At 48.6% G+C, this 18,539-nt stretch overlaps 2 protein-coding genes across 9 annotated transcripts in view; both read right to left on the reverse strand.

Moving 5' to 3' along the window:
- The window catches only part of RUSC2 (RUN and SH3 domain containing 2), a 55,894-nt gene extending 52,121 nt beyond the window's left edge, over positions 1-3,773 (reverse strand). For 2 of the 5 annotated variants that reach the window (XM_052777351.1, XM_052777350.1), the window contains exon 1: positions 2,654-3,626. The gene's annotated coding sequence lies outside the window, so the exon portion shown is untranslated. Of the gene's footprint in view, positions 1-2,653 lie in introns of all 5 variants that reach the window. The other 3 variants (XM_052777357.1, XM_052777353.1, XM_052777356.1) reach the window with 3 other exon arrangements.
- A 7,374-nt stretch (positions 3,774-11,147) lies between these two features.
- The window catches only part of LOC128137215 (phospholipid-transporting ATPase ID-like), an 87,444-nt gene continuing 80,052 nt past the window's right edge, over positions 11,148-18,539 (reverse strand). For all 4 annotated transcript variants that reach the window (XM_052777973.1, XM_052777974.1, XM_052777970.1 and 1 more), the window contains 3 exons: positions 17,687-17,825; positions 15,699-15,829; positions 11,148-13,895 (listed from right to left, as the gene is read on the reverse strand). In XM_052777973.1, coding sequence (XP_052633933.1) covers positions 13,674-13,895; positions 15,699-15,829; positions 17,687-17,825 — 492 coding nt within the window. In that variant the 3' untranslated portion in view covers positions 11,148-13,673. The remainder of the gene's footprint in view (positions 13,896-15,698; positions 15,830-17,686; positions 17,826-18,539) is intronic.

The raw sequence follows: 18,539 nt of genomic DNA on the forward strand, positions 1-18,539 counted from the left end.
CCGCGTCGGCTCAGGGATCAGTGAGCATGCTTTGGGGAGTCTCTGCAGGCAGCTCCCCTGTTGCTGCAGAATGACAGGCGAGAGGCAACATGACAAGGCACTTCTTCCAGATAGGAGCTGGCTCAGGGATTCCTCCAGCTGCCAGTCACCTGGCTCTGCTCGGGCACAGTGGTGCCAGGGTGCTGGTCTCACTCACAGAGCATGTGGGCAGGAGAGAAAAGCGAGGGCTGCAGGCTGCTGGCAATGCAAGGGCCAGATTGCTAATGAAAGCCCCAGTGTAAATACAGAGGCACTCTGGAGAGGACTATGGCAGAAATGCAGCTCGTGTTACAGAGAGCCATTTACAGCAAGCTCAGAAAGAAGCGAGCGTGATGGGGCTGTGTGGGCTGACTCCACAGTCTGCCTGCTCAGGCAGGGGGGTGGGAGGGCAGCTGCCTGTGAGGGGAGGCTGTGGGGTGAAGTGACCACTAGCATGGGGAGACCCCCCCCAACTCACACTCTCTAGCAGCTCCTACAGCTCCATACACAGCACCTGCTAGCAGTAATGCAAACCTACACAATTTTCCATCCTATGCCTCACCTGGGACAGCCCCAGGCCGACACCTTCTGTGGTGCACAGTGCTGCAGCAGCCCATCACGCCTGGGAGGAAGGTCAATCAGAGCATTGCTCCATCCGTGTGTGTGACCAGCTCATGGTGCAGGAGCCCATTCCTGTTGTCCAGGCACTCTCCCCATGCTCAGGGCTCCACATCTTTGGGACTTACCCTCTCTCTCCAGTTCACTGCCTTTGGCACCTCTTGCTAGGATTCTTCTTTCCTTGCCATTTCAGGGTAATTTACCCTGAAGCTTACCCAGGTTGTATTGCAACTGATTTACACCAAGTAAGGAAGATGGAGGATAGGGACTAGCTTGGCAAAGAAGCAATGTGTCAAAAGGTTTGGGGGCTTTGCCTCTGTTGTGCCCACAATTGGAACCAGCAGTAGAGAGGTTTTGCAGGTTTCAGACACTGCCCATTAAACGAGCACTGGAAGACCTCAGCAAGGGGCTGAGAAGGAGCTGTTTCAGGATGCATACCACAGCGGGCATAGCCTATTTTCAGTAAGCCCAGTGCCAGACAGACATATAGCTCATGCCAGTGACCTCTGGGTGCAACTGGTGACAGAGGATGGGGAGTTCATGTAGTTCTGAAGCAACTGAGGTCTGTTCCATAGAGGCTGGGGGGACCTCCTTTGAAAAAATATTGCCTATCCTCAAAAGAAAAAGTGTGAAAACAGTTGACCTGGGCAATGTCATCAGTGAGTGCTATTAAAAACCTAGCTTCAAGGAGAGCACAGGGACCCCAAAGTAATAGGTGTATGTCCTGGTGATACCTACCAGAGAGGTGAAGTGAGCCAGACATCAAGCCAGCTTGAAATGCTCCCTGTTAATGAGAGCAGCCAGGTTGTATTATCTATTGCCTGCTCTCTCCAGCAAACTGCTGGTAGAGCGGCAACCCCTCCACACAACTGGGAAAGCAAGGTTATTGGAGTTAAAACTCCCCATTCCTGCAAATGACAACATCCTTTCCCTGGGCTGACAGTGCCTGCAATGAGGAAGGTGCTTTATGCTTTCCCCCTCCAGAGTGCAGAGGTTGTCCACCACAGCCCAGCCCAGCTGACCTTGATATGAGGCAACCCTCCTGGCATTGAGCTACCCTTGCACAAGAGAAAGGGAAAACTTCCCAATGTAGCAACAGCGCATCTGGTACAAGATTTTGTCTGAGACAAAATACAGCCAGGACTTCATCGCCAAGGGTTCATCAACACGGGCAAGAGGGATCCAGGCAGGGGGCTGCTTCTCCAAACATGATGAGCCTTCATGACTTATTCTTGCATAGTGACAAACCAGGACAGGTCTCTCCTGGGGTGAAGCAACTATACTGAAAGGCTGGTTCACTGCTAAGCAAGACAATGCTGAAGCCGTACCTTCTACCAAGTTGCTTCTGCAGCCAGACTAGTCTCAGCCAGGGAATGGCTAACCACCAGGTGATCCCAAACGGTTTAAAAACCATTCACAACAACACAGGCTCAAACAAGGCAGTTGAGAGTGCTTAGATCAAGGCTGCAATAAGGCTCACCATATTGCAGCAAAAGCAATCCTATCAAGGCACAAGTGACAGCCCTGCAGCATTCACAGCCTCCCAGGAGCATGAGCATTGACCTTGGCAGGGGAACCCTGTCTAGAAGCTCTCTCCTGTGCTTTCTGACCACACCTGGAGACATCATGGGAAGTGATACCCACAGAAAATGTGGTTTAGCAATCTGTACAGCCTGGCCTCGTCTCAGTTTGGGAGCTCCTCTTCTGGCGGAAGGCGTCCCTGCCCATGGCAGGGGGGTTGGAACTAGATGATCTTTAATGTTCCTTCCAACCCAAACCATTCTATGATTTTATGATTCCATGATTCCCTACAAGTACTGCTCCACCTCAGTCTGACCCACTGCCCACGTTCATCGTTCACTGGAGGAATCTAGCCATTATAGGAGAGGACAGGCACAGGCAGCACCACTTCACAGGAGTTTACTTTTCCAGCTCAGCTGCCTAAAACCTCAAGCAGACCACCTCCCTCTTCAGTGCCTCGGTTTTCCCCCTGTGAAATAAGGATCATAACACTTACCACGTTGCTGCAGATGTTGTAAAGTTAACTTCATTACGGGATGCTGGCAGTCTGTAAACAGTAGTGAGCATTCTGCGAGACTCTTCTTCCACCCATAAAGCAGAGACTCCTTGTGGCTCTCCCAGGCATTCAAGCTACTGCACGTAGCTTTCTTCACCCTCACCACGGCAGATACGCTGCAAAGACAGGGATCCCCATTACCCCCAAAAGCAGGAGCTTCAGTCTCTGTACCAGCTGCGTCCAGGCCATCTGCCAGGCAGGAATGCAATGCACCAGCCCAACCTCAGCAGAGCTGTCAAGGGAGCGGAAGGGCTGGGGCTGCACTGCTCTGGAATTCCAGCAACGCACAGACACCCTGTCAGCCTGCACCAGGAATGACTCCTCCCTACCCCGGACTGGGCTGAATCACTGGAAATACCAAAACAACGATGAGGTCACGTTCCCAGAGCAAAGAACTGGAGCCAGATATAGCTGCGCGGAGAAGCGTGCTAAAAAGGGACTTGGTGTACAGGCTGGGGGCTCTGGCAGACAGGCACCCCGGGCATTTGTCTCGTTTAAAAACAGCTTGAGGCTGCCAGGAGACTTTTTTTTCTCTGCAGGGAGCACGGAATTGGGCAGCACTAACAGGGGCTTTAAACTCTTTATCCATCCCACTGAAAGAGGCACAAACATTCGAGCTTGTGAGTGTACAGATTTGGGTTCAAGGAACAAGGCAGAGGTAAAATTCTGACTTGATTCTGAGGCCAGTGTTCCTACAATCTCACTGCAATACCGTGATCAGACTTAGGCAGTTAAGAATCCCCCTGCAGCAAGCTGAATGGCAGACAAAAATCGTAAGCCCATTATTGTCTGCTTGCTTTTGCTACAGCCTCAGCCAGCTTCCATGACAAAAACCATTGGTTTGGTAAGTTTTCAATGGGGTGAGTGGCAAATAACAGTGGCTCCTGCTATTGCTCCTAAAATGAGCATCTAAGGCACTCTATTATCAACAAATAGACTTTCCAAGGCAGTGCAGCTTCAGCCTTTCCCCGTTCTCAGTGGAGGGAGACTGGAGACATTTTGCTACTTAGACTGTGACGGAAATTGCAACATCAGACTTGGAAAGGATAGAGGAATTCACAATAGAATTCGCAATAGCCTGCTCTTTCCCCTCAAGACATTTGGATGGATATCAATAACACCCACAGTTATATGAAGACGAGGCTCTAAGAATCCAGATTTTGTTCCACCAGGACATAGTCCAGATCCTAATCAGAAGCCAAGGGGGAGCAAAGATAGGATGAGACAGCTAACGCCGGGCATCTCACCTGGCCGGCTGGGCAGTAGTCATTGAACTGGCATACTCTGCAACAACCACAACAGTGTCTGGCACACTGAGCTGGTGGGCTATACCTGCACCAGTCCCTTTCTCCTGGAAGTGCTTTCAGATTTGCTAATAAAAGATATAAGAAAATCTGCGGTGACCTGTGCGTAACTCCCACAGGAGAGCCATTGGACCAGAAGTGCTCAAAACCAAATTGGTTAATTTTCAACCACTGTTTCAGCATGTTCTGGTAACAAGAACCACCATATTGGGTCACACCAAGAATTCCTCTGGTCTAGTGCCCTATCCTTGACATTTTGGCACTGGCACATACATATCACAGAGTATGGAGTGATCTCTCCTAAGGCCATACTCTTCCAGCCTGCAACAATCAGCAGTCAAGGAACTTCTAGAGCTGGAGGTTGCACACTGACCACCATGTTCAACAGCCACTGAAACACAGCTCTGCGATCGAGGTGTCTGGTTCCTTTTGGAATCTGTATGTATTTTCAGCCTTCATGCCATCTCGTAGCAACATGTTCTGCAAATCAACTGTGTTGAAAAAGGACTTCCTTAACCTCCTGCCCAATAAATAATTTTGCTGGGCATGCTTCCTCTGTGCAAAGTTGAGTAAGGTCATTCCTTACTCAACATCTTCCCACTGTACACTATTTTACAGGCCTTTACTCTTTGCCACTATCATCTACTTTTCCCTGTTTAATCTCTCTTGCTACCGAAGCTATCCCAGTGCCTTAATCATCCTCATTCCCCTTTCCTGTATCATGTCCAGGTCTATGCCACTCATTTTGAGAGAGGGTGACCAGACTGTATGTGGTACTCAAGATGCAGGCACAACATGACTGTACACCTAAGTATACAAGAATATACACCAGCATTTTTTGATTTATTATTTATTTCCAGTATGAGGTCTGCCTTTTTGACTACAGCTGAACATTAAGCTGATGTGCTCAGATTAACGATCCACAGTGACTCCCAAAGGGCTTCTTGCGGGCAGTGAGAAACTGTTCACAAATCACCACTGCATGCATAAAATTGTGGCATTTATCAGCAGTTTTGCAAGACACTCCTGTAATTCTTCAGGCAGTTTTCAAACCAACTACCCTGACTAACTTAGATTCATCAGAAAATTACAGTCGTCACTCCGTCTTCCAAACCATAGCTATATGTGTTGCCCAGCATTTGTTCCACAGAGATCCCCATGGGACCCAGGCACTGCAGGTACCAGAGCTCTGATGCATTGCAAAGCATGGCATTTGACAAGGAGTGCTCTAAGCACAGTGACCAGGAATGCTCCACCTCAGTGGGGTATCCCACCACGGCCTGATGCAAGGAGCTGTGGAGCTCTAAAACTCGTGATCTGCACCCGAACTTGTGCTGACACAGGGCCTTGCACAGGTAGACAGCTGTACCAGATACTCCACAGGCTTTGCCAGGCACAATCTCAATGCTGTGTATATGGTAGCATAACCATTACAGCAGTTGGATGGCCACACTCCACATCCCATTGCTGGGATGAAATTAGCAGCACAACAATTTGCATTCACACACCACTGTCTGAAACAGCGTCTTGCCCTGGCACGTGTGGAGGATCCTGGTGCAGTTTGAACCACCCATTGTGAAATCAGCCAACAAAAAGTTCTTCTCGTGAAGGACATGAACAAGTCACCCAGGAGCCACCACCACGGTAGTGCATGGTTTTCTGCAAAGCAGTTGAACTAGCAGAGAGGTCGAAAGCATCCTAAGGCAGTGTACTCCAACAGCAGCCTTCACAGGTTGTGCCAGACAGATACTGCTGTCAGCAGAACATTTGTGACAGCAGCCCAAGAGCTGTCCATGGGGAGACTGTTCAGACAGGAGCAGTCCTGAGGAGGACCCTGTGACCGGTTCCCCTGCTCCCGATCCCTGGCAATGTGGTTAGCACAACTAACGCCCTTTTATGAGGCAAGCAGCCATTCTCGGTGACTGCGCAGGTGACATATTCCCTCCCTTCTCCTCATTATCAGGCCCTGAAGGCCCTGTGCACCAAGTAGACAAACAAAACTGATTTCCTCTTCCCCTCCCTGCTGGCCTTAATGTTCCTGGTACCCAGGAACCTGTTAAGAAAATAAAGCTTTAATTGTAACTATGATTTAGTGCCATCATCATTCTGCCAAGGAACCCTAAAAGAATCTGTCAGTGCTGTGTGACGGACACACACTCCCATCCACAGCTCCTCTGAGGACTCAGTCAAAAGTGCAGAGTCCAGGGCAAGGCTTAAGGGCTACAAAGATGCTCAGGAAATACCCACCCCAGGCACAACAGATGTGAATTGTAGAAACCAATATTTCCAGTCCAGGCAAGCACACAGAAGAATGGGAAGAGGAGGGGGAGAACCTGTGGACTTTGGATGAGCAGCAGATACCACAAGCAAAACCCCAACCGGGCTTCACATTCCAGAAACAGAGGAACAGAGACCTATAGCCAACAAATCTTAGGAAACACCCTGCTATGTGCCCAGGGCTTTGGTGAAGAACTGGGAATTAAGTGTTCAGTGGAAGGCAGATTGCGTAAAGCCAAGCAGAATTGGGGTAACCAGCCTCCCTGAACATCTGGGAGGGATACAGCAAGCACAAAAACTCCTCCCAGCCAAGTTTACCCTGAAGGACTCCAAGTTGAGCTGGCAAACCATCAGGGTCTGATGCCTGGCCCAGCTTCAGCAGAGCTTACCACAGGAAAGAGCATCAGGCAGCTACAGCTACACACAATATCTTCATTTCATTTATTCCCAGAGCTCAAAGGTACCATTGCCGCACAGCAGCTTGATGGCGTGAGGAAGGGTGAAGGAGGCACTTCACCTATCCTTCATCTGTGTCACACAAAATATCACCTGCAATCCCAGCAGAAAGACAGAAAGGAGGTTTCAGTGAACCATAACCCCTATGTAATATCCTGGTCTGGGATATTACATTCTCCAGCTCACATAAAAAGAGAACAGATATATGTCCTGCAGATTGCCCATCAAACACTGCCCAGCCAACAGCTCCACCAACCTATTGAAAAGGCAACACAACCAAGTGTCCTGGTTTCAGCTGGGATAGAGTTAACTGTCTTCCTAGTAGCTGGTACGGTGCTATGTTTTGAGTTCAGTATGCGAAGAATGTTGATAACACTGATGTTTTCAGTTGTTGCTCAGTAGTGTTTAGACTAATGTCAAGGATTTTTCAGCTTCTCATGCCCAGCCAGTGAGAAAGCTGGAGGGGCACAAGAAGTTGGCACAGGACACAGCCAGGGCACCTGACCCAAACTGGCCAACGGGCGTATTCCATACCACGGGATGTCCCATCTAGTATAGGAACGGGGAAGTGGGGGCAGGGATTCGCCGCTTGGGGACTGGCTGGGTGTCGGTCGGCGGGTGGTGAGCAATTGCACTGCGCATCATTTGTACATTCCAATCCTTTCATTATTGCTGTTGTCATTTTATTAGTGTTATCATTATCATTATTAGTTTCTTCTTTTTTTCTGTTCTATTAAACCGTTCTTATCTCAACCCACGGGTTTTGCTTCTTTTCCTGATTTTCTCCCCCATCCCACTGGGTGGGGGGGAGTGAGTGAGCGGCTGCATGGTGTTTAGTTGCTGGCTGGGGTTAAACCACGACACCAAGCCACCGAGTAAAGAAAACTCAGGATACCAGGCATCCTGCACAGGAAAGTGTCAGACAGCATGTGCTGCCACAGCAAAAACTGAACCAGAAGCAGAACTGCAGGCAGAATACAGGCAACCATAAACCAGGCTTGCACCTTTTGAATATTCTATGTTCCCTTATCCACAGCCTGAAGGCTTTTGAGGGACGCTTGCCAGGAGGTAAGGAAGCCTCTGAAGCAGCTGCTCTAGGTGTTGCTATCTAAGCCCAAAGGACGCAAACCCACTGCTGCCAGCGAAAGGTCACCAGACTGGAACCTGGCCCAGCAGCTTCTATGAAGCACACAAACTAGGAGACTTTCAGACTACAATTTTTCAACATGAGAGTACAAATTAGTTTTCTAAATACAGACCTGTACTGTACATGGAATGAATGGCCTGGATGCCTGTGGGGCTGATGGAAGGTAGCACTCTACTCCAGATGACACAAAAGACTTAAGTTTAAAATTCAGGGCAGCTATTGACTCCCTGAGTCACCTTGGTCTGCATATTTCAGGCCTCAGCTACCTGCTGAACGAGAAGATACTGATCCTCCCTGACTCTCAGGGGAGGGAGAATGCAATAAAGCTTAAAAGATCCCGGGATCTCTGGCATAAATCCCAAAGTTAAGGGAGGCAAACAGCGTTGTTCACTATGTACAAAAGCCAGGCTTCTTTTATTAAGTGCCTAATACGGATTGGGAAGCAGGATGCAGTCAGTAACAAAAACATTTGCCTTCCCTTGAGACACAACGCTGAGATCAGACAGCGCTTTGTTTGTAGGGTGATGCATGGGGCTGGAGATAGCACCTATAGGTCTGCCCCAGCTTTGCATTCGGGTCTGGGAACAACCGCTGTCGCAGTGCAAACAAGCCATTCAGCAGCACAGCCCTCACCGGGGCACAGACAGCTCCCCCAAAGCCGGGCACGATGCTTCCAGAGAACCTATGAAAAGCCAGTGGTTGGATCGTATGTTTTCCTAATTCAGAGGAAGCCTGGCCTGGCTCCGATTTCCCGCAACATCTCTTCGTGTCAGGGGCGGCGGGGGGGGTGGTGGTGGAAAAGGCCAGATCCATTTATAGCTGAAAAGTCTGGCAGAGGGGTCAGCGTTGTGCGGAAAGGCAGGGAGCTGACAGCTCAGTACAGCCAGCTCCACCCGGCAGCAGAGGCAGGCTGGGGAGAGAGATGGGGGGTATGAAAACCAGTTCCCTTCAAGCTGGGAGCGACAGGAGGGAGGTTGCTCCTGCGGAGTGCCAGGCAGAGAAAAACACTTTCTACTTCTGAGTGAATTATAAAAAGTAGGGCAGCAGAAGACTAGCTTTGGAAAAACTGAAGAGCAGCTGAGCTGCAGCTACAGCCAGAAGCATTCGCAGGTCAAGCCCGGGCTGCAGGGCCCTGTGCTCTTCTTCTGAGCCCAGCATCACGTCCACCCCTGCAGCAACCCAGTCCCCTATCACTGGGACAGGGCTACAGGCGGCTCCCAGAGAGGGGGCTGAGGCTGGGAACTCGCCTTTGCTGGGAGGAATGACAGCTCCCTCGCTCCAGCGTGTTAACATTGGCCAACACATCAGTAGATGTAGTAAAAACCCCTTGCCAGCCCCCATGGAAAAAGCTTGCCCCTGAGGACAAGACACCAGTTTAAAGCATCAACATGCGCAAGCTTATGCTATGATGACTTCAGCTCCTCCCCCCATTACCAGAGAGGTATTTATTTAGCTAACACAATTTAGCTAACAATTGTCCATATTCACAAGTAAAGTTAGGGGGAAAACCACTAAAGCTGCGTTAGGGATCACAGAAATGACGAGGCTGTAAGAAAAGTAAATGCAGTCTAGACAAGGCAGTGATATACCAGTGCTATTGTACAGGCACTGATGACAGGAGCATCATACAAAAAAAATTCTGGTCACCCACATTTAAAAATGATAAACTTAAATGAACAGGTGCAGAAAGGGCCTGGGGGAAAGAGAAAACCTATCAAACAAGAAGAAACTTAAGAGCCTGGCTTGTTTAGCCTAGCCAAATGTAGGCAGAGAGCGGATAGGATTGCTCTCTAAATATATCACAGGAGACAAACAAAACTGCTGAAGCAAAAGGATAATGCTGGCACGACAACACGAGAATAAATGCACTGCAAACACATTTAGGTTGAAAATTAGAGGGGGAGGAAAAAAAAAAAATCAACCACCAGAAGAGGAAGCTTTCCAGCTGGAACGGATGGTTTTAGGATGAAGTTTTATCAGTGGTCTGACGGGGTCATAGAACATAGCGCCTCTGCCAACAGATATCCAAGAGGTCCCTTACTGTTTTTTGTTGCCAGCTGGTAACTAGCATGGGTCATTATTCAGACAGCTCCTTTCTTAAAACAGACTTTGTTGAGGATCACTCCAGTTGGAGAACCTAGGGCAAGCATGCAGTGCTCCTTCACTCTCCCATTCCGTAAGAGCTGCTCACGAGTAGTGACTTCCAGGCTACAGGTCAGTGGAAGAGAGTTGTGTGGACGCACACGGATAAAGTGAGAGCCACGGGGCAGCCTAGCAGGAATGCAGGTGCTGCAGTTAACCATGTAAAACACCCTTGAGGTGCCCCTGCCCAAAAGCACGTGATGCCCCACACTATTAGTGGCAGAGGTTGCTCCACGTCACCCTGTTGGATTCAGGGGAGAGAGAAGATGCTCTAAGCCCCTCCTCTGCTACAGTGTGAGAAAGGTTACCACATCATCACTGGTTATCATCAAAGCGTTATCAGTCTTGATCCTGAAACTGCTGCCCAGTGGGCTGGTGTTTAGTTGCTACGGCAGAACAGAGTGTTCAAACCATGAACCTCTACAGCATGGAATAATGAGACAAAGGGGGGGACGGGACGGGACACGGGACACAGGGAGGATGGACCCAAAGCACATTTCAGAGATTAATTTTTTATATATCTATCAAATCCAACAGCTTCATAAAAGACTAAATTATCATCTTCAGACCGATGAGACACACACACACAACCCCCCCACCTCCCCCGGGGGACGGCGCACACGAGAAATACCAACCCTCCCACCCCCCCCACAGGGCCGCCCGCTCCGCTGCGGACAAAGTCCCCCTCCCACAGGCGGCGGCGGGGGCGGCGGCGGCGGGCGGCGGCGACCGCCGCCGCCCGCCGCCCGCCGCCCCCGCCGCCGCCCCTTACCAGCCGCCCGCTCCGCTCCGCTCCGCTCCTCTGTTTACAGCCGGGCGGCGGGGCGGGATCTCGGCGCTGCCCGCCCGCTCCCCCCCCCCCCCCCGCGGGAGTTGGCGTCCTCCTTCTAAGGCTGTCTGTTGTTTCCTCTTAAGTTTCTTAGTAAAATATCCCTGCTGCATCCAAAGTTTGGGAATTTGTTTGTCTCCCAAATCGGGATAGGGTATGAAAAGGGCTATCATCTCAGATCCATCTGCCCACAGACCGTCCTCCCGCTTTAGAAGGTCCAGGAATAACATACACATCTGGTTATAAACTCCTTTGATCAATTAGCAGAGTGGCAAGGAATTGGTCATCCCAATATTGTCTTTTTATTTAAAAAAAAAAAAATTACAAAATCAGGAGTGATGTAGGACAGACATCACTGCCAGCTGATACGTTTCAAATGCTGATCTTGTCAAACCACTGAAATATTTGTATCTGGTGCAAGTTCACCAACAGCTCTATTATCCCCTGCACATGCTATGCAGCATTTGCAAATCCCCTTCAGCCAGAAGGTGAGTGCTTTGCACATAAACCATATGAGAAGAGTGACACAGTCTCAGAGTTGCCTTGCTCTGTCAGCAAAAGGTCTGCATCTCTGCTGCTCTGCATTATATCCTGCTGCATTACATGCTAGGAACCAGCTTTGACAGGACTGTAGGTCCACAGACCAGTCTGGGTAGCGTGGGGATGTCTGCTTACCTGCATAAATTCTTTTCCCTCTAGCCCCAGAGAGGCTGTGAAAGACATAATCCTCACCAGAAAGCCATGATTGTCTCTGCAAAGTGAATGATAAATCAGAGGGCTGTGACAAGCACTAAATATCACAGCGGTTTCCTCAGTCAGTGTGCAGGCTCTCACTTTACTTAGGTATCTCCTTGCAGGGGAGATCAGCGGATTAGAATTTGCTCCTTCCCTAGCAAGCATCTCCTGGCTGCTGAAGTCTGGATCCTGTCCCAGCTCTAGTTTTGCACTGGCCATTCTGAAATTTAATAGCACAGTTTGCAACAAGCCTCCCAAAGCAGCAGGTGCAACAGACAGTTCTTCTCTGTGCCGAGTTAAACCCAGGGAGATGAAACCTTTTATTAGAGCTTAAACAATCTTGCACAGTAATTGCTGAAACTGGGAATACAGGCAGCAAGGTGGTATACACAGACCGGATGAAATGGGGACATGGCTGCCCTGTTGCCATCATACATTGCCTCCACAGATAGCTCAGAGACTGAAGTCAGAGAGCTCCCAACAAATACCAGATGGTTACTGTGCAAAAAAATCCAATTCAAAAAAAGGAAGGAGTCTAAATTTGTATAAAGGAGCTGAAAAAAATGAAACAGCCAACACTGCTTAGTCCGCCGCACAAAAAAGCGCCATTAAGACAGCTCAGCAGTGCTGGCAGGACAGACTCTGATGCTGCCACGCTGGCCTTCTACCCAGTAACCCCGCTGATTATGGAGCTGGTCTAACAAAACAGTGAGCAAATCCCAGTCCCTCAGGATCACCGTGTCTTCGGCTGCGTCTGTGCAACTTAGGTCCCTCTGCTGGCAGTCAGACTGATAGGATTTTCAGCTCTCTGCAACTCATGGTTGACAGATGAACTCTTCCCAAATAAAATATTAGCCAGCACAGAGAAATTCTGCAGAAGCTCCTGAGCCCTGACTAAATTCCTCTGAAACTTGACCACACCACTCCTCAGGGAGGGTGAGGGAGCCACCAGGTCATGCTTCATCCCTTACACTGAGCAACAGCACCGGTGCAGTAAAGGGCAGGACACCCTGCACTAGTCGTGAAATAGCATCTCTGCCTCTGATACTGCTTGTGTGATCTCCGTCAAGTCAGATGTGCGTGTGCCTCAGTCTGTTATGGTGGGAGAGACACCTGGTGCTGGCAGGTCAGATGAGCCCTAACCATGACATGGGCTTCTCAGGGCCAGATTTTACGGCTCGATCCATATGGGAGCCTAAGCTTTTTCTGCCCTTTTATTTTAAGTCTAAATGAAATGGCTGGTGCCCAGCTACAAAGCCTGAGAGGGCTCTGAGGACAATGATCTTTTACAAGAGCAGATTTGCAATGCAGATAGAACAGAGCAGGCTGATGAATGTCAAGTCCTTGTCCCTTGACCAGCTAAGGGTTTCTCTGAGCTTGCAGCACTTCCCGAATGCAGATGTGGGAAGAAGGCGGTGTTTGGGCACTGGCCACCTCTTGAGAAAATGGATTAACCATTAGTTTGGAAGGAGGTTATTTCCAACTCATTCCTTCCAAAGTGCCTGTGTACAGTCAAAAGGCTACAGAATTACACATATTACAAAGATTGGGGACTTGGGGGTTGTGGGGCTGGACTGAAGGCACACCTGGGGTCAATACTGTCACCCCAGTAAGACGGCCCAGAGTGGATTCATGACAGAAACAAAGGCATGCGAATGAGAAAGACATCATCAATTCAGCCTTTTCCTCAGCCTGGACTTCTCTTTGCTCTGAGGTATGTAGTTAAAGGGAGGAAAAAAAAAAAAAATAGCGTTACGAGCAATCTCAGGGAGCGGAGATGCCTCCCGGAGCATGTTCTCTCTTGTTCCAGGGAGGCCCTCTGGGATATCATACACCAGCTCTAATTCACCCTGCCCACCTTCCCTGGCAGCAGTACACTTCTTTGGAAGAGCAGCTGGAGTCAGAGCATGCACATGGGTGAAAGGAAAGACCCAAGTCCTTGATTTGGTAGCCCAGAGGGCAGAGATCTGGGCAGCCACTGGCCTGGTGCTTTGCAGGGAGCACAGCCTCCTCTCCTGACAGCCCTTTACTTTGGTTTGCTTTGTTGTTTTTTTGTCTTTTTTTTTTTTTTCACAGTCCTTTGTGTTTATGTTTGTCACTATTTGGTGAAAATGTTCCTGTCGTGGCAAAAGGTGATTTTGGCCGCATATTTCTCCCAGACATAATGAGTGCTCCAAAGCCGTGCTGATGGGAGAAGGCATAGCCGGAGCGGCGGGTGCTGGTCCGACGCAGGCGTCTCTTGGGTGACGGTGGAGGTGGACGCTTTTTGGCTTCTTTGATCTTGAGCAGGACCTGAAATCAGAAAACAAGATGGAAGAAGTGGGAAGTGCATCATTATTCACAAGGACAGTAAAAGAGGAGGAAAGAAAGGGAAACAGAAGCAGGAATCCAAAGCCAAAAATGATTGACAAAACAGGGGGGTGGCAGGAGGGGTTGCAGAGCAGGAACTGAACTGGCAGCATAGGTTGGCAGCCTCCTACAAGGAAAATGCAACCTTATTCTAAAAGGGGTTAATGGGAGTGTCATCTGTAAGTGATGGGAGGGCATGATTTCACTGTATTGTTCCTCACAGCTCTGTGATGCCTTAGTTGGGGTATTAGTGCAGCTCATTTAGGCGCTTCAATCAAATAACCCAAAATGTGGAAGTCATCTCAACAATAGACAAAAGTCCAGAAAACAAATACGGAAACATTTAAAAATTGGCTTACTTAATCTAGAAAACAGACTACTAAAGGGGATCTGCAGTATGTAAAAGCTCATTGTGATGAGAATGGTGATCAACAGATTCTCATATTCCTTGGCAGAAGGGAACGCAACAATGCACTTTATTTGTAGGTAGTGGGCTCTCTGCTCCCACGTGGCCACTGAGATCATCTGTGGACAAGCATCTTTTCAGAAAGGGGCTGTCAAAGGCAGGAGGCCAGTACTGAGCACCAGCGGCTCAGCAGAATCCCCAGCCACTGGATCGCTGTCATTCCTGCTTGGGACAGTGGCAGCTGTAGGTTCTTGGCCTCTCTAAGCATCAGGACTGTATTTAAGTTCCTCTCATACTGCCAAGTGGCTATCTCTGTACAGCAGGAAACCCAAACACTCCTCTCCCCTGACAATTCACTTCTCAGAGGAGCTAGAAAAATAACATGATTTTGCACTAGAGAGCCACAGCTGTGTTGGACTTCTAATCAACTGAAGGGTAAACTCGGCTCATTTTTACACACCTGAACTGCTTCTGTGTCCTGAGGACCTTCCATCCTAGCGGTCATCTCTAGCACCCACCTAGCCCCTCTGCAAGGGCTGAGAATTCCCCTTCGCTCATTCTCCATCAGTCCTGGGGCACCTAGGGAGCTTGACAGAGATCCCGAGGATGATCAGGGCGGCCCCTGAGGAGCGCTGAGGTGCATGCCCCTGGGGCTGCGCTCGGAGACGCTCGTTTCTCGCCGCTCAGTGCAGGAAGAGGAAGGGAGCACCAGGTGGCAGCAGCATTTAGCAGATGCTCCTCTTTGACAGCGAGCCCGCGGAGCTGTGTTTATGCTGGTGTTCTGGAGGAGCCCGTGGGCTGTGGTGAGCTGTGCACTTTCTGCCCCCTCCACCTCTCCCAGCCTCTCCTTGCCCAAGTGGCCTTATCTTCGTATTCCTGGGGATGGGAGGGCGGCTGGTTTCAGAGGGGGTGTATAACCTTTGGCTACCAATGAAGTAAAAAAATCCCCAGCAAACACGTACGCCTGGGTGGAGGGTGAAGGTCTGCGGACTGCCAGGCTAAAAACTGCACAGCAGTAGGGCAGGAGGAACCCGCCATTGCTTTGCCACTGAGCCACAGCACTTAAACCCTGCACCTAACAATAGTGCAGCTTCCTTGCTCCAGTGCAGTTTAATCCACATCTAAATAATCTCAGCCTTGGCCCCAGCTGCAGATGGTTTGAACTGTGCCAAAACCCAACTTCAGTCCTCCTTCTCAAGGGACCAAGGGACAGACGGATGGCAGCACTTGCACCTACAGGGACATATGCCCTGAGCAATGCCAAGCCCATGCAATATGGCTCCACGGTAAGCTTAGGTGGTAGTAAGCAGTATTTCTGGTTTAATAAGGTATCTCCTTACTTTATCGCTGGGAGTTGGCTTTAACTGAGCCTTTAGGAATCGAAAGCCAACTACAGGCAGCACACAGAGGGTGATGCTGAGGAAGATTGCTAGCCACACATTTGGTTGGCTGAGAGTGTTTCGAGCTGTACCTGAAAAACAAAAGCATGATTAAAACCGTAACAGCAGCATCTCTCACCATCATTCACCTGTACATTTCACTCCCTGTGATTCCGAAGCACTTGGCAAACAGACCAAAATACAAAGCAGACACCATCTCCAACAGTGAAATCAACTTGCTGTAGAGAGGACAGCAATACCAATACCATGGTCTGGAATGAGTAAAGAAAAATGCAACGTCCAGACACAATGGCAGCAACAACTCGGGGAGACAAGGATGTCAGAGCGAATGCCTCATCTCTTTACAAAGAGTCAAATCACTGCAAAGGATTGGTATAAATGTTCAGGACACCTTCTTCAGCAGCAGTCCAGCCCTCTCACCTTTTGCCAGAACTCTCGTGCAAAAGGAGGAATTTTCTTACCAGCACCATTTCCTGAAGCATATGGAGTACTGACTCTGCCCAGCAGACAGTAGGATCACAGCCCTTTACTAGAGGAGCATGTGTTGCTCTGGGTGTCTGCACGGACAACATAGCCTGATGGGTGTATTGGCAGAGCAACTGCCATGTGCTGGTGTAACACTGCCACCTTCTTTTAAACCAAAGTGCTCACTTCTGGCTCCTCCAAAACTGAAGGAATGTAAGATAGAACAAACAGTCTGCAAAACCCTCATTACAGGGCTTAATGATGCTGTTGTTGGCAGTAAAGTTGCTGAATGTTTTCTTTTCAGTTGGCCCAATTCTGCTGTAATACAACTCCACTGAAATTAAAGTAAACAAGTTGTCTGAGTCCAGACTAGAAACACTTTCCTTAAAACTGGTTTCAGACTGAGACCTTTTTAAGTGGCCCTCAGCATTATGGCTAACTTGACCTACGTAGTACCAACAGAGCAGCAGATAGAGATATCCCTGGCAAGTGAGTTACCACCTGTCTTTGGAAATTGAACAGACACTCTTCTCTCACTCAGCATTTTTGATACTAAAAGCCATTTTACAGTGGATGTGACCATCTGCTTGGAAAATATGTTGCAACAACTGACCTGCATCTCAGATATTTCTAAAATGGCCAAGCACCTTGGTTTGAAGTGAAGATGGGCAGAACAAGTCTTGGCTTAACAATTCATCGAGAAATAAAGGCATTGATTAATACACCAAACTGAGACTTGAAACAAAAAGCGTTGGGATTTCAGAAATAGAGTCTCATAATAATGCTGTATTAATATTGGCTATGGATGCACAGAGCTATTAAAAACATCTAAATTACTTTGCTAAGCTTTTATCTTCCTCCTGGTTAAAGTCTCAGGAGATGGACTCCTTTTTATGTTATCCTTCACTTTTTGCATATGCTCAGGAATCTGTTATGTAGAGTAACTCCAAAGACCTGGTCATCTCTGGAATTTTTTTTGCTGGGAATTTGCCATTTAACCTGGCTGAAGGCTCATCATAATCACATGACATTTTTCTCATGTCTAACTGGATGTTGTACTTCTATGCTTTCCTATAGCAACATGTTAAGCTATTTACAAAAGAACATGCATCCTTCTGCAAACAAAACACTCCTAAATGTCTGTAAGAATTGGACACCTGGAAACAGAATATAAAAGAGCAGCATTCCAGCCAGCTCAGTAGGTTTATTTAAAGGACCATTCCTGTGGCTGCATGTGAATGTGCGTTCTTATGAACGTGGCACACATTCACTTCGATGGATGAGATTCAAAATAAGCATTCCCAGCAGCCCTCAGAAATACCCTGGCATTTCTTGGAGAAAAAGCAATCAATATACTGTTACTGCCTCTAGAGATGCAATAACATGTACTAGAAATACTTGACAGATTTAAGCCCCGCAGTATGCCCATTTTGAGTGCAATCCAGATTTGTCCCAGGGCTTACCAATGAAGGGAAAAGAGGCTGTGAAGATCAGGTACATGCCATCACTGTACATGGTGAAGGTGATAGCAAAATAAACGGAAAGGCTGCCCCAGATGAAGAACTGGTTCACAACTGTCCAGTAAGAGGTGTCCAAGCCAATCTGAAAGAATGGAGCAATACAGCTATTGTCAGTGCCTTAATTATTTAGTAGATCTGTGCTGAACACAGCTTGTCCTCTGCTTCGTACACCTGCCCCTGAGACTGTTATTCATTCAAGTCTCAAGAAATACCAAGCCACAGATCATAGGATGCTGGGAGACCATTCAAGGCAGCATTAGTATGTTTGCCCTGTTGTTGCCCTCTTCTCCAGCATTCACCAGTGGCCAGTACTGGAGACAGGATACTAAGTTCAAATGAGCCATGCTTATTTCCCAACCCCCAAGCTGTGATCTAGCATTGGAAGTTAGGAGAAGGAGCCTAGAAGACCCCAGACAGCAGAAACAATTATCTAGGGAGGTGTGGTTGATTGGTTTTCTTTTAAGAAGTTTCTCTCATCCTGCTAGTACCATCTGAATTTTGTACCACCAAGTCTTAGCTACTTCTCCCAGCAAGTGCAGGCCTAGCATCTGCATCATGCGTGGGGCCAGGCTACAGAGACAGCCCATAATGGAGGCCCTATAAATAACTGCTTGACAGCAGACAGACAGTCCTGTGCTTCAAACCCGTCCCATAAAACTGGAATGAGTCCTTCTCTATTCCCAGCCTTAACTGTTTTGTCTGTTATGACTGCAAACTTCCCAAGGCAAAGACTCCGCTTTCCTGTCACCTTGCTCTTTCATAACATACAAATCTGTTGTTCTGTTGAACTGAGGAG

Source organism: Harpia harpyja, chromosome Z (assembly GCF_026419915.1).
Source record: "Harpia harpyja isolate bHarHar1 chromosome Z, bHarHar1 primary haplotype, whole genome shotgun sequence".
Lineage (NCBI taxonomy): Eukaryota > Metazoa > Chordata > Aves > Accipitriformes > Accipitridae > Harpia > Harpia harpyja.